The 16,480-nt window shown below is 37.3% G+C and overlaps 1 protein-coding gene across 3 annotated transcripts in view; it reads right to left on the minus strand.

The window, feature by feature from the left end:
* The window catches only part of NKAIN3 (sodium/potassium transporting ATPase interacting 3), a 337,666-nt gene that overhangs the window by 74,047 nt on the left and 247,139 nt on the right, over nucleotides 1–16,480 (minus strand). For all 3 annotated transcript variants that reach the window (XM_039702919.1, XM_039702918.1, XM_039702920.1), the window contains exon 4: nucleotides 14,213–14,410. In XM_039702919.1, coding sequence (XP_039558853.1) covers nucleotides 14,213–14,410 — 198 coding nt within the window. The remainder of the gene's footprint in view (nucleotides 1–14,212; nucleotides 14,411–16,480) is intronic.

The following is a 16,480-nucleotide window of genomic DNA, read 5'->3' on the forward strand; positions in this document are numbered from 1 at the left end:
CAGGGAGCAGAGAAGTTCAGTGTCTCTTCATCTGGCACATTTTTTTTCTTCATTCCCTCCCTGAAGGCTTTGAATCTCTGTTCAGGCTCTAAGGGAGACTCCAAAAGGCAGAGCTCTACTGCTGAAAGCCTTTCAACCCCAAAGAAAGAGGTCGAGAATATTAATATGAAAGCAAAAAAGATGGTTTGGAAGGGTTGAAAGATCAAGAACTTTTCAATGTCATTTCTATTCAAAGTATTTGAAACAGCAAAAAACATTCAAGTTAGGAGAGCTTTAAGTGAATAAAGCCTTTTTTTCTGGATTACATTATTTCCCCATATGACTTGATATGCAGTTAAATATGTAATTAGAAATAAATATATCATGATGATACTCCTTTGGTCTTTCATGAAATCTGGCACCCTACATAGCTAATGTGTGGGTTCACTCCTTTTTACCAGGGGGAATACTTCTTTCATTCCCTTTATAAAACCCAACAAAAAATTGAGTGAAACACAAGAACTCAATTCTTGTGTTAGAAACACCCTATCTATTGCAACGAGTGCTGTAGGTTCAACAAAATTGCTAGGAAACATGTGAGAATCCTGGAAACTGCAAAGTCTACACAATCTTCTCCTTATTTATTGTTTCCTACATAAATTCTTTACCAATGAGCACCTAGGGACTTTTTTTCACTCACATCAGCTTTACAAGTCTATATTGCCATTTATTACATTGTAATTATTTCCTGTGAAAAAGGTGGTGTGTTTTAGTGGTGTTAGTTTACAATATTTTAATAAAAATGCATTACTCCCCTATGAAAAAGAAAAATCCCACATCAGCTATTTTCAAGCAGCACCTCTAGACTGAATCTAACAGACCAAAGGAGAAAACAGCAGTAACTATAAAATATTCTTAGCCCGGAGGTGTGAGAATCTGCCAATTTCAGATCATGAAGAAAAAAACACCTAAGAGATTATAACTTTATTTATCCTTTTTGCTTACAGACCTCCTGTGGAGTCCCACATTCATTGTCTCTGGACAAAACCCACAAATCATTAAAGTAAGAAGAATTTCTGAAAGTCTTAAAACCGAAAGCAAACACCTAACTCTTTCAGACACTCTATCACAAGAGTAAATTGAACATCCCCCCATGTTTGATAAAGGAACTGAAGAGTCTGAATGAAATTTCAGGCATGCTACCAGGCAGTTGTGTTCCTGTGAAATTGAATACATTTCCTCAGGAATACCTAGTGGTGAAGTATGAATTCTCATTAATGTGGGGCTGTGTGTAGTCTCACAATTGGCCAATGCAGCCTCCTTATAGTGGACAATGAAAACCAGACAGGCGGCATGGAAAACAGGGGAAGAGGAATCAAAAAGACGAGCATAGTCCCAAACCCTAAACAGTTTTTGTGACTGCACAAACACTATAGAAATGCCCCATTTGTGATGCTGAATCACAGAAAACCCAAGCAAAGAAACTCAACAGCTCTCTTGTGTCACTACAGGACATGAGACAACACAACATAGACACGCTGCTGCTCTCAAGGCAGGAAAAAAGGAAGTTTATTTTCTGACTTCAATATTTATTGATTTCTAAAGGTGACAGTGGATTGGAGGGTGAAAGTGCCACATCTCCAATGACACTGGACAAACCAGCAGTCTATCAAATTTCTTGTCCTCCATAAAAGAATGCAAAACAATAAGTTGTTTACAGAAAGTGTGTGAGAAAGTTTGCTACAAGAATGCAAACATCAGAAGGCTTAGAAAATCTTAAAAAATCAGGGCAACACTCTTGCTTCCATGGATGACATGGCAGGTGTAAATAAAATGGACCAAGGCACAATCCCAGCCACCCCAGGGTAAGTGGTGTGTCTGCCATGGCTCACACCTCAGCACCTATGTTTTCCTTGTCTCTGTCCAAGCACAGACCAAATAGGGTGGGCTCGTGTGCCCAGGCTCCTGGGCACAATCCCTGTGCTGTGTCCACCATTGGTGGCCAACACAGCCTTTTCAGATTCCAGTCAAGCTTTTGATATTGTCTATCACAGCACACCGCTGGACCCTACCACCCTATGGAAAACACGATAGCACTATGCACACACAATGGGAAAAACAGAAGATGATGCTCAAACTCATTTTCTGGCCCTGTTGGGTTCATTGGTCCAGACAGGGCTACTGAAACTCTGCAATGCACACTGAGTGTGCTGTCAGCATGAGGATGTCCTGCTAATATGGGTATGACTGATACAGAAAGCAGAGCATTGGAGGGGAATGGCAAACTGTTCCTTCTAGGACTGTCATAATCCATTTTAGCTGCCAGTGGAAAGATGCGCAGATTAAAAATAATCTGAAGTCTTTTGTGCTTTTTTCCTTGGTATCTAATGAATTCAAACACACTGTAATTAGATAAGACTGCTAGGGAGAGTTATAGTATTACTATTGTTACTTATATATCATATTATAATGTTACTATTATTACACATTGTATCATATCAATACATTTTAATATTAATATTCTAGCTTTCATTAGAAAAAAATTCCATGGTTAAAAAAAAGCAGATAAACTCTCTGGTATAATAAACCCTGATTAAAGTATCATCTTTACATCACTATGTAGGATTTGCACGAGACAATAAAAAAAGCTAAGGCAAAAAAACCCCTTATAATAGGAATATTTCTCAAAATAATCACTGTTTTTTAAAATTATATCTATTAATGTTTCTGCTTCAGGCAGATATGAGGCTGATATGGTCCACATTACCAGTGAACAACACAGTACAGATAACAAGACTGATTTTTGAAGACTGAAGAGTGTTTAAATGAGGCTACAGTTTCAGCCCACAAATGAGCTTGCTCTAAAAATAACAGATGGAGCACAGACAGTTTTCTTTTCTTTTATAGTTCTGTTTCAGTCAAGAATCACATTGATGGTTCATTTTCTGCTACCACAGGCAGTAAACTCACCACCTTCCCCAAGAAAGAGGAAACTTCAAATGTGTATTGAACTGATGCCCCTACCCATGGCAGGTGAGTGGGAACTAGGTGCATTCTCAAGTCCCTTCCAACCCAAAGCATTTTATGACTCCAAAAACCTAAGAACCAACAACCCTGTGTAGGGACCATGGGATATGACACATACATAGTTCCAGATGTTGTCCTGAATTTTGGGTGGGAAAAGGAATTTTGAAGTATGTTTATTGGGGAAGCTGAAGTAAATGACCTTAGTAAACTTGTGTGCTCTTTTTTTTTTTTTTTTTTTTTTTTTTCTACGAAGTAATCCTCTTCTCTATTTGAAAGTTTAGGGAGTAACATTAAGGTTGTTTTCAAAAGTAAGTTAGGTTCTGGGGTAGCTGTTATCACTAATTAGACCTAAGACCCTTTTCAGGCAAAACAAAATAAGCACATGCAAAAGAAGAGAGAAATCAATAACAGAGTCAAAAAATTGCAACTACACCTTCTAGCACAGCCTCTTTTGTGTGAGATTAGTAATGATCTCAGTAATCCCAGCATGGCATGGATTTCCTTAACTCACTCCTACTCTTGGTCATTTGTATCCATAACAAAACACGTAGCAAATTGATTTCAGCTGCCTAAAGCAAGGACAGAGTCATGGCAGGAAAGGAAAAGATGTCTCTCTTCATAGTTAAGCCAGATTTCACTGCAAAAGTGGTAGAGAAAGCAAGAAAATGGAGAAGTAAAGAAAGTGCAAAGCTTGCAGTCCAGTTGTATTCTAGACTCAGCTTCTATTTGGCCTGGTTTGGAGAGAGCATCTTTATGTGAGGTTACAGGTAGAATCATGGTCCCAGGAAGAGGAAAGGGACACTTGGGTCTTTCCAGTTCACTCCTGCTTGCCAAGGTAAAAATCAGTATCCAGGGAGGGGAATTTGGCAATCCCTGGCCATTACTGGTAAGAAATACCAAGAAGACTAACTTCGTAAGGAAAACCTCCAAGCAATGATGAGGATATTTCAAACACCCACAAGACTTCACTCTTTGAAAACTTCACTCTTTTCACACTTTGAAAACTCTTTCTGGGAATCAGCATATTTCTTGAATAAACACTCAAGCTGGTGTCTGATATTATTGACCAGGATGTAACTTTAGCTTTCTGTGTTGATCTTTGTATTTTAATTTATGATTAAAATATAATATTTTTGTATTATGCATGTATGTATGTGAAGGTATCAGGTACATTATAAGTTACATAACAAGATTAAAATAAATTAAATAAATCATAAGTAAAAATGGAAACAATCATGTTTATTTAAGAGGCTGTTTAATTACCTATCACTTTTTACTGTCACTCACAATGATTATCAATTAATCTACATAGCATTAATTCAAATAGGAGGTAATGGAAAGTTAAGCTAGAAAGTTTCACATCACTAAGAATGATTTCTTGAAAAATCTTTACTTATATTGTAGATTCAGACAGATCCAGCAGATGTCTTTCGCCACACCTGATTTATTCAATTATCATTTTCAGACTAACATCAGCATTATGGAACAACACCATTATTCATCATTCTTTTCCTTCCCTGGGGACAATTGTTTAACTTAAGCCTCTTACATGGGTGAAAAGAAATGAAATTTTCTTCTCAGGCTTCTAATTTAACATGATTCTGTCCTTTCAGAACAGTTTTTGACATCACATAAAAACTTACAAACTGAAAGTAATTTAGATCAGTCTGCCTTTCAAGACCTCTAAAAATCTTACCTATTTAATTTACCTATTTAACAAAACACAGCAAAGAAATGCCTCAAGCATCCATTTCACTCAGTGTCTATCTATTCTGAACCTTCAGAGTAAACTAAAATCCTTATAGTTACTTATTTCTGGACATAGTCTGACACAGCCTGTCCTTCTCATCTGTGTTTGTTGGTTTTCTTTCTATGAAAAGTCTCACTTTTGTTCTATAAAATGTATTAAAGTGTCTAACTTAGGCAAGTTAGACAACGACTGAAAAATTTGAACTTAAAAAAAAGCAAATTCACTAGGTAACTCTATGTAACTTACTAATGTAATATTTTAAAGCATCATTTCTTAGGTTTTTATCAACATGCATCTCGACTGCAGTCATGGACAAACTTCTTATTAATCTCTCTTGGTATATTGCAGTGGCACCCAAACTCTGCTCCCTGGTACCTTGTATATAATTCCCCTCTGCTTTCCTTCCTCCCCTATGGAGCTATTCACACACCTTATCTGTGAATGAGTAATGTTATGGCAGCCATCTACTTTGGCAGGCTCAGAAGCAGCAAAAGAACTACGCCTGCATCACTACTGCAGTTCAGTGCCTTTTCCTACACGTGTCCAAGGATTTTGCGTGAACAGAGCTCTTTCCATCCCCAGCACCTTCCACAGGAATGCTGAGAGGAGATAAGTATTTATGGCAAAGGATGGAACAGTCCCTTAACAAGTCCACCATGCCCTGTAGTCAAATGCGTTACCAACATGGGTGGTGACACGGGAAAGCACATCCTGAGCTAGATCTCACATTTCTGGTGGGATTCCCTGCTCTGCTTTGAAGAATAAAAAGGAAACAATTACACTTTTAACTTTTTCCATAATACTAGATAGAGAACAAAGAATGGTCATTAGATGAGCAGATTCATTACAGAATTTGGGCAAGAAGACGTAGCTACAAAAGCTATGAAGGCAACATTTGCAGAACACAGGGCTTTTAAAACTTACTCTGCACTGCAATATTCCTGCATCTAAATCTATTTTCCTAGAAAACCACATCTGTTTTTCTGTGCGTAGCTCTGAGAGTGTAGTGGTTTTGGTTTGCCAATTTGAGATTCCACAGCCAATGCACCAATTAATGTGTTGGGTTCAATGTTGGCTAAATGTTATCGCACTCTGCTAGATCCTGTAGGGCAGCAGTTAGAAGTGGGATTACAGGGAGGAGACCATGCTTGATATTGTGAAGAAGCTCTCAGGAGCTCCTCTCAGAAAAAAAAAAATCACTTCTGTGGGTGGCTCCAGTGCAAAACCAGCATGGAGGGCAAGTAGTTCTTTGAGCGCATACGCAGCCCGACTTCTTTCCTCAGTGAAAATCAAATAATTTCCTCAAATCTTGAGGAGTATGGGTTGCTTCACTGCTTGTTTAGTGAAATCCTTCCCCTGGCATCTATAATTTCCCTAGGAAAAAACAGAGAGTATTGCAAATCACTGGGGACTGCATTTGAGAAAAGAATTCTTTCTGCAGTCCAGTCACATTCAGGCAACAAATTTCAGTGAAAGAGCTAGGCTGCGGATTTAGTACATGATTAAAAGAAAAATGTCCTGTCAGTGGAAGCTCACACAGAGATGGGTTTTAATCAGTGGATATTTTTCCCCCATATAAGAAAGTCTGGGCACATGGGTATCAACTACAATATGCAGAAAGAATCATGATGCTGAGCAGCAGTGAGCACACATTTATTGCTGTTAGGCTCAGTGAGACTGCAGTGGGAGGCTCACCTCTGGTTTGCCTGTGTGTTTTACACTACTGCAGGCTAAGGAATAAGTAAAATAGCAAAACAACTTTACTTCAAATCATATCTGCATGTAAAAATTAGTTAGAGAACTGTGTTCTTTGGAAATTAAAAAAACATAACAACACAACCAAACCAAACAAATCCAGCAAAGTCAAGCCTATCAAGAGCTGTCAATCACCATGTGAACTCGTAGCCTAGAGAAGAAGATAATTTCCTTGGTTGGTTTATCAACTTCACAGCTGGAGCAAACCTGATGCAGCAAAGGCCTTTGCACTGAATTGCAGCTTGGAAGAAAGGTACAAATTTTATTCCGCCTTCCAAGTAAACTATCATGCACTGATTTCCCAGGCAGCTGAAAGCTCATGAGTGTCCTGAGAGGCATGAAGACAAATATCTTATGAAACAATGTGCTCTGGCCTTCTGAATTTCTAGGATTTTTGGTGTCCCAGTAGCTCATCAAAGAGATAAAGGCTTCCAGTGATAAAGTCAAGAAAATATCCCTAAAGTTCAAAGCAAATACTGCTTTCACTTTTCTTAATGAAAATGGTTTGATTTACATGTTCTCTAAAAAAAAAGGTTTAGATTGGCAATCTCTGTTACACTTTTCACTTTATTATCTTATGATTTCCAAATGCCTGGTGCAACATTCAGCATTCTGCTCAGCTCTAAAGATAGCATGTAGGCATACAAGTTTGCTGAGGCACTTTAACCTGTCTTTCCCTCCCTCACCACCTCTCCTGCTTATTTGCAGAGGTACTCACTTGTATTGGAATCAGTGATCACCATGTTTACTGTGCACTGGGCTGCTGCAGTTCCCTGCTCAGTGCTAGCTCATGTTAACTTCAGAAATGAAGTGCAATAAAGGAAATGAATCAAAAGGAAAGCATTTATCTGAGAACTGCAGTAACTAAGTTGCAGACATTTAGTCTATGGCCAGTATTTCTGCCATGGGTGTGGCAATTATGGGCAGAGGTTGAAGGGGGGAAACCAACTTTTTTTAAAATGGGGGATTTTCCAAATCTCCCACTTACTTCCAGTTCTTTTGCATAATTTGGGATGAAATATCAATGATCTCCTTAAAAATTAAAATAAACAATCAAGTTTTATTTTTACTATAAATACTTCTGTGTAAATAAAAGTATTTCAGAATTCCTGCACAGAATTTCACTAACATTTTTGACAATTCAGAAATTGTCACAGTAATTTTCAATGTTGTGCAAAATGGCAAACAACTCTACACAAGTACTACAAAGTATGTAGAACAATTAAGTTCTCATGTAGATTAACTGTCAAGGTCAGAGCACTTCTATATTGCTAATGCTTGAACTCCCGTCAGTCTCAGCCAGCCTTGGTGTAGAAGTTGACCAAGATTTTTTGACAAATCCTTATCATAATAGTTAACAAATGAAAATGCAAGTAGCTATAGTATCATGGTTTTCAGTTCCTTTTAAATGAGCTGCTTGAAAGAGCAGACGTCCCTGGATTGACAACTGAGATGAAAAACCACAGATTTATCTTGATCCTGTCTCACATAGCTGCTTTATTGACCCAGACTGGTAATTAGACAAATATACTTGTGTATTTTATTACCATGAATAATGATGTCTAACTAAATTTAGCAAGAAAGGATAAAGGCATTTCTAGAATGCTAGTGCAGATACAGTCTCTCACTATTTTTCTTTCTCTTGGTTATATGTTTATAACACAGAAGGCTTGCTAATGGCAAAGGTGAACTGGGCTGTATGCATCCCTGAACCAATATCACAAACAGTGGAGGAATTGCACAAGGCATGGATTATGGTACAAACACAATGACACAACTACAACAAAGCACTGGAGGTAAAGTCAAATTTGCACAAGCCTCTGTAGCCTCTCTGCAGTCCACTTCAGAGATTGACAACTCCTCTGTAATATTGCCCAGGCTGACAAAATTATTCTGATTTTCAATAATCTGGTGATCTCACTAATCTTACTAATAAATCTGTGAGAAGCCAACAGCTCACCATAACTATCTATTCACATGGCCAACAGACAAGTGCTCCATTTTTTTTTCAGGTTTATCATTGTTATGATGATGGTTGTGATGAAGAACAGGCATATCTTTCATGCCCTTTTCTGAAGAAATGCTGAAGTTCTGCTCTGCAGACAATGAAAAAAGTTAATTTCCACAACATTTTGCAATTGTTTATTATGAAAAAGAAGACCAACTGTTTTCTAATGAAAAAGGTGGAAAGGGTGCAAACTAAAATTAAAGAAAATATAGAATACTTTCAGGACAGCTATATTTTACTCATGTAATGCCTGTAGCTCTTAACTCTACATTACCTCATGCTTTTTTATCATATATGAATGTTGACTGGCTTTCTGAATCAATCACATGTCACTCAAGGAAATGGAATGAAAGCAAGGAACCTGCCTGAGCACTGGTGTCAGCCCCTACAGGGATTTTCTTTGGAGAGCATACATGATAAGCTTCCTCACATTCATTTCTGTCCAATTATAAAAATAGCAGGGCCATAACTAATGGGAAAAAGGGTTGCTGCAATGCCCCAGAGGAGACACATTATACATTGATATCATTAAACCTTTTGTTACATTTAAATAAATATGAACCAAACTGCAGCTTTGGCTGACTGAAGGCAGGGGCAAAAACTGTTTTGCAACCTCTTTAGGAGCAATTCTTGGAGCTTTCCCAATGGCATAGGGAAGGTCATCTAAACATCAGGGATAGAGAAAGAGCCATCCAAATCAACCCAAAAAGTATTCAAATTTATGGGTCAGTAGTAAAGGCTTGGTAAATGACCTGAAATACATTAAGCCACTCCAGCATTGACCATGATCATAGTCTCTATAGCTCAGTAGTCACAGTGTTTCCCTTTATTAATTATTTACACAAGACTCATAGCCTCCATTTTAATGTCTGTTGTGCTAAATATCTTTTAAAATTAAATTCTATTTTCCTTTGGTGATGAAGAAAAAAAAGCACTTAGGTCTACCAAATGTCGTAATTAATTCTTATGTCAAACAATCAACATTTGGCAGATTCTTTGAAGACAGCAGGGCAGAAATAATTCACAAAGCAAGACAATTGCATGGAGTCAGTATGAAGCATTGACTTGTGACAGATATTCAGAAATTAAGTCAAATCCTTGCTTATAATTTCCCTATGGATGTGATGCTTGTGTGTACTGGAGAGAAGAATAAAGATTAAGAAAATCAGAGAACAGTGAGGAAAAAGTAAGAGGAGTAGAGTCCTCACAAACAAGAGGATTCTATGATCTTTATTACACAAATCATATTATTATTATTAAATAATAATAATAACAACAATAATAACAAAGATGATGATGATGAAAACTCAAAAATATATTAAATCCTCATACCTGGTTAATTAAAGCAAGATAACACTGCAAATGTATGGATGACAAGTCTAAGAATATTAACAAGTAGATTTAAAAAAGTGTTTAGAATCAATTTATAACAATAATTATGAATATTTTGGGCAGGTAGGGACCATTTTTATAGAAAATGAAGATGGAGCTTGGGCTGCATAGGGCAGACTACTGCCATCAGATGAAGGGAGGTGATCCTGCCCCTCTGCTCAGCGCTGCTGAGGCCTCACCTGCTGCCCTGGGTCCAGGTATTGGATGGAGGAGGTAATGAGGATGGAGCCAGGCTCTTCTCAGTGGTGCCCAGCGCCAGGACCAGCGGCAATGGTACAAACTGGAACACAGGAGGTTCCCTCTGAACACCAGAAAACACTTTTTCAGTGTGAGGGCTATCAAGCTAAGGCATGGGTTGCTCAGGGAGATTGAGGAGTCTCTCTCCTTGGAGATATTCAAAAGTTGTTTGGACACAGTTCTGGGAAGGCTGCCCTAGGTGCACGCAGCTAAGTGTGAGGGGGGTTGGATCAGATGACCTCCAGAGGTCCCTTCCCACCTCAACCCTCCTGTGTGATTTTGTAATACAGAGATTGCAATTTTTCTACTAGCAGTAGACATGTTACTGAGCATTCAGACACTGTTGGAAGCTACTTTAGAAGTCTGTTGCCTCTTAGAGAGAGAATACATTTATAAATTCATGAGTTGAAAGAAGCACTGGGAAGGAGTCTTTTTGGAACATAATACACTTCAGCAGATGGTGACTCTGCTCACAGTGACCACAGTATCCAGTTCCAAATTTGGCTACTAGGAGTGCTTTTTCTTATATTTCTGATATTACAACTTCATTATATTCTGTAGAAAGTAATGTATTTTTCTATTTTAACTTATGTTTTGTGCTTGGCAGTGTATGTGATAAGCTATACATGACTGATAATTTTACCTCAGGCAGATATGCTCACTGCTTTTTACTTCACTATGAAAAAATTCAATATTGTTAATCTCCCTATATCACATCTTGGTCTGAACTTATACATGACTTGCAAGAGAGGGTTGGGTATTTGTTTTTTTTTTGTGGCTGTTCCTCCTCTGTAGATCCAACAGGCAGCCTGAGGGTTACAATAATTGACACTTATGAGAGGCAACAGATGGACCTTCACAAAGTAAACCAGAAGTTTCCTTCAAAATATCCTGAATAGGTATCAACATGCCAAAGAGATTGCATGTTTTGCATGTTTTTAGGCTTAGGGTTTTCACTTTCTTTGCTTCCCCTCTTCTTTCAGTGGTCTAGATTTTAGGTTGTCCTTCTATACCTTGATGAGAATGGGAGGAAAGGAAACTTCACCTCATGTAATGCAGCATTGAAAGAAAGTAATGTCTCCTGGCCCAGAAGCATCTAGATGTGTCAGCCTGTTGCCCTACCAAAATCTATTAATTTTGCTTCTTCAGCTCTGATGAAGTTCTGTGGCTGCTAATTCCAGAGTTAGCACTGTGAACCCTGGCTTGAGGCTTTGTGCTGCACTGTGTTAAGGTCATATTAGGCTCTGGGTCTAATATAAATCTCTCTGCAATAACTTGGAGAACTTTTTAATGTTCAGGCTATGGAATCCAGTGTGTACCTGTCACTTAATACTCTCAGTGTGCATTATATTTTTCTAATAACAACAAAAAATGTATGAAGTGTCTTTCTCAAAGATGCTAAGCTGTCACCATTTAGACTGTATTATTAATTTGTTACCTGAAAACTGAGGTTTCTGTAATGGTGATCTGCCTTGCATTTTAAAGGCGTTCTGCAGAATCATTTATTCATCAAAATAATATATATATTATACCCTCCATCAAATAAGTATAGATTTTAAACAAAATTGAACTATAATTATTCTTTACTATTAATTCACATTCTCTCTTACTTCTCTTGATTCTCCCCTAATTTAAAGAAATGTTTAACATCTTCAACTATCAATCACTCAAATAGGCAGCTAGAATCAGATGGGATACAAAGTTACTGTTTCATCAATAAAAATATATATTTAGAAACAACTATAAAGCAGATATAAAAATAGCTTTACTTTTACTGTGTTAAAATTAAATATATGGCTGTTAAGCCTGTTTCCTGAAGCAGGATTTAATGTAGCTGCAGCTGCAGCATTCTCTGCATATAAAACTCTTTATACCAAAAAAAAAAAAAGAGTCACCTTTCAAAAATGCTGCTAGTGAGTTATATATCTCGACAGGTATCCAATACTTCCCCCTCAGACGTGTTCTTTCAGAGGCTCTAACTCCCTATCAAATGGAAGTGTTTGCATTCCCAGTCATTTGGACAAAGCTTAGCATGATAAAATGATTTGTTATGCCAATAAAGTTTTTTTTTCACTTTAAAATGGTTTGTTACACTACTATTGCTACATAAAAATGTTATGAAAATTAAGTAGGTAGTAAGCTCCAAAAAGGAATAGTCTGCTTTTGGGACTAGCTACCAGGAAAAGGTAAAAAGAATGATCTCATGATCTACATACAGTTCCCCAGTCCTTTGAAAAGACAACCTAAATGACCTTTTAACAACTGAAATTGGTACTCCAATTAGGAAAGCAGTTACGCATCCAAAAGAGATGGGAACTTCTTCAAGTTGTTAGTATTCAGAAAATTGAAGGAAATGCAAATTATTTGATAATCCAGGTGGTGACTTCTGTGTTGTGGCACAGTACATGAAACAAGCCTAAATTATAATTCATAATGGAAACTGAAGTACAGATTCATGGTATGTTGATCATAACATGTCATGGACAGCATCGTAAGATAGTAAAACTGGAGGAAAACCTTACTTTTTCTACAGTAGTTTAATTTTAGCATTGTTTATATTAATCAAAGCACTGTTTGAAATGGGAAACTATTTAATTCGCAGTCATACCTTATAAATTCCTGGTACATTTTAAATTTTCAATTTAATTAAAATTTTGAATTCTTATTTAATCCAGCACAGCAGTCAGTTCTTTAGAAAGGGAAGGCCAGTTACATCTTAAAATTTATAATTATTACAGAATTCTATCATTTTAAATTTAATATTTTTAGTTTGTATATATTAATTGTGTTTTTTCTAATATTCTAATATTAATATTTGTATTCCTGCCATTTGACAGAATTGTACTGCACTGATAAGTGCATAAAATACTTTCTGTGATCAACAGCCAGCTGTATTTAAAAATAATTTAAAAAATAATTTAAAATTTAAAAATAATTTTAAATTAACCAGTGAAATTTATTCCACAGATGCCTTTTACTTTGCAAGTAGTAGTATAAACCGGATTGTTAGTAAAACAGCTTGAAATACTGAACAGACCAGAAGTATGCATTCCTTCTGGCTGCTCGGACCAGGTAGCTCACCTGATTAGCAGGTGTGGACTGCAGACTGTTCTGCTGTCTAACAGGCCCTGGTGGCCATGGTTAGGACCATGAGCCATGAGCATTTATGTCCTTAAAACAGGTCTGGACATCTGGGGCCATCAATTCTCTGTACAACCACTTAGGGTCAGCCAGTTGCACTGCACTACACACAGCCATGAAGAGAAAGAGCTACCACTTCTAGGAGATCACACACAGCTCATACCAAACAACCTGTCAATCACAGGCAGAAGCAGCCAAGAGGAAAAACTGTGGCCAAGACTGGGTTGTTGCTCCCAAAGCAACTCATCAAGTCCCAGCACTTTCCTGCACTGCAGGCTTTTATAACAACTTCTTGTAATTGCATTTTTTGACTGGTGCTGCAACAAATCTAGTCAATGGAGGTAGAGAGTTCTGAAAACGCAGAGTTCAGGGAGAGAAAGAATTACATGGTTAAATATAAATACATACATTAATTCTTAATATTTTTGACCTTTTTCAGGGATTAATCCATAGCTGAGTCTGGGAAGAAACTTAGCTACGTATCATGTAAAATATATTTACAATCAGGGCTGAATAAATGGCATCATTGATTGGGAACTACTGAAAGGTTTAGGCAAATTGATTTCAGGTAAATCTGCTTTGCTTTGCTTTACATCTCAATGAATGAGAACCAAAGACTCAATTTAATTTCCACCTATCCCAGCTATGGCTAGAATGGGTGCTATGCCTGCACAGAGCTTGAAGAGATATAAAGGAAGAAAAGAACAGTGCACATTTTAATAATATTATTAAATAGTATTAATAATAATTAATTGTTATTTTATTATTAACAATTATATAATTGTCTAACACAATTAAACACAATTTAAAATCTCTGCAGCCATCCATCACCCACTGCACCACCTTTCCAGGACATGCAACAAGAGCAGGCTGTGTGTGAAAGGTCCAATGGAATCCCAGCACGAGAAGAACCGTGAACTTACGGAGAGGAGTATTTGGATAGCGCTGTGAATGACCTCTAGGTACTGGAAATCAATGATGCAGCCTGTCACGGAGACGTAGGAGTAATCCTCGAGGATGCCAGGGGAGGAAGGACGCACCACCCTTCGTATGCAGCCAGGCCCGTGCTCCCGCCACCAAGAGCGGTGCATTGAGATGTTAAAGGTCATGAGATCCGTTTCCTAGGAGAGGGAGGGGAAAAAGTGTGAACACATTTGACTTTCTGTTTTAAGGTAAAGAAAGGGGAAATAAAAGATATTTTCTATTATAAGGGCAATGAGGTAATTATCCTTAATTGTCACCCCAGTAATTCTAGCATGAAAATAGAATGTTAAAGTGGAGAGAGGAAATGGCAAATATTCATTGCTAATTTTGCAGTTGTGCACAGTCACTTCTGCCTGGCATAAGAACCATCCTACCAGGTACTGTACAAACACATGTTCCCTTGGACTTACCGCCGGAAATACAATTTTAATATTACTTTATTAGAATGTTAGAATGTCACTTAAGGACTCTTCTTTTTTTTTTCTTTTTCTTTTTTTTTTTAACAGACGATAGAACCAGTTTTACCCCATGGTACTGGAGACAACCTAAATGAAATTTACATAATCTTTGATGATTTCCATCACCACATTCAAATGAGATGTCTCCAGCCAAGCACCCTGCTCTCTTTTCTTCCCTCTGCTTCTCATCCAGATGATGAACTTCTCAGTTTAGAGAAAGGACCTAAATTTGTGAACTGATCTGGGTTTAAAATAAAAGCAGTAAGTTCTCTTCACTCAAATCATCTTCCAGATCAGATATTAAACATACCCAGATGATTACTGGTTGCACTCTAACCCACACAGGATGTATACTGTCTGTGCATTTTAGTAAACATCATACCACTTCCATATGGAGCAGTGAAAGTGGCAAACCTACCAATGTACTAAAGATTTTCTAAGAGCTTATCTATGAATTACAAGCAGGAAAATTCAATTGAATTAACAAAACATTTGGTTCTTCAGGAAACATATAAAAAATACATGTACAAAAAAAAAAAAAATACACTCAAGTTCAATGCCATTTAAACTCAAAAAAACCACCCAAGCCTCCTCACTGGAGATAAATGAGAGTTGAGTAATACTGATACTTTAAATAATTAATTCAGATTTATGTTCCCATGTTTCCCATTCTGAACTCCAAGTAAAAAATGTCTGCAAAATTGTCAGCCATATGCCCACAAAATACCCCTGCCTTTCATACATGACAGTTTGCGAGCACTGCTACAATACCAATTTGCCCTTTGCATCCCACAAATATGTTCTGTCTGTGGCCATTTACTTCTACCCTGACCAAAGGGAAATTCAGTCCAGATTCCAATCGCAGAAGCAGTTAATTTGTTATTTTCCTTTGGAAATTACCTTTATTCTGGCCACACCTGAAAATTAACACGGGAATTAAATCCTGTCACCCTAACTATATCCTAGTGATCAGTAAGAAATCTGCCTTTGTGATCTGCTGTTTTTTCTCTACCAGTTCTCTACCCTTTAAATACAGAGTTGCTAGATTTCCAAATGCATTATTTTGAGTTGATGAGGCATTTGTCTTTTGACTTTGCATGTCAATCCTTGCTACTGGTTTAGAAAATTTTCAGCTGCAACATGAAAACAGCTTGTGAAATAAGAAGCTGACAAACAACTCAGTTTAATGAAAATATAATCATAAATACAGAGTCACAGGAAACAGCCAGGGCTTTCTTTGTACAACAATGCCAGAGATTGCACAGTGTTATCAAGTGCTTTTAAAGATTGTCAACTCAAAGAAATGCCAGTTGTCAAGCAGCACACACATATTCAATCTAACCTAGCTCAGAAGCCCTTTGCTGAGAAGGAATATGGATTGGTGGTTTAGTGTGTATCACATATTGTGAGGTAACTCTTTGTTATCACAACTGAGGGAATAAGTTGTGGCATCCATGGTGTTGGTGTCACAGCTTCCTTTGCTCTTGAAGGTTTATTTATCCTTTTTTGTTTTTTGTCTTTATGTTTTAAAAATTATAGTCTGTTACAGTATTCATACTTGGCTAGTTTGCAGCCAATGACAAACAACCAGTTTGTCAAACAGCTTGATAAATTTTGCCAACACATGTAAAATGTAAGATTTTGCATATGAACAGTAGAAACCCTTCATAAATAAAATCTTTCATTTCTGGAATACTGTTATGTGTGCCTCTTGGGGTGATTTAAAAAAATGCTTACTTGATGGTCATG

This window comes from Passer montanus, unplaced genomic scaffold (genome assembly GCF_014805655.1).
Source record: "Passer montanus isolate IOZ18808 unplaced genomic scaffold, ASM1480565v1 scaffold16, whole genome shotgun sequence".
Classification (NCBI taxonomy): domain Eukaryota; kingdom Metazoa; phylum Chordata; class Aves; order Passeriformes; family Passeridae; genus Passer; species Passer montanus.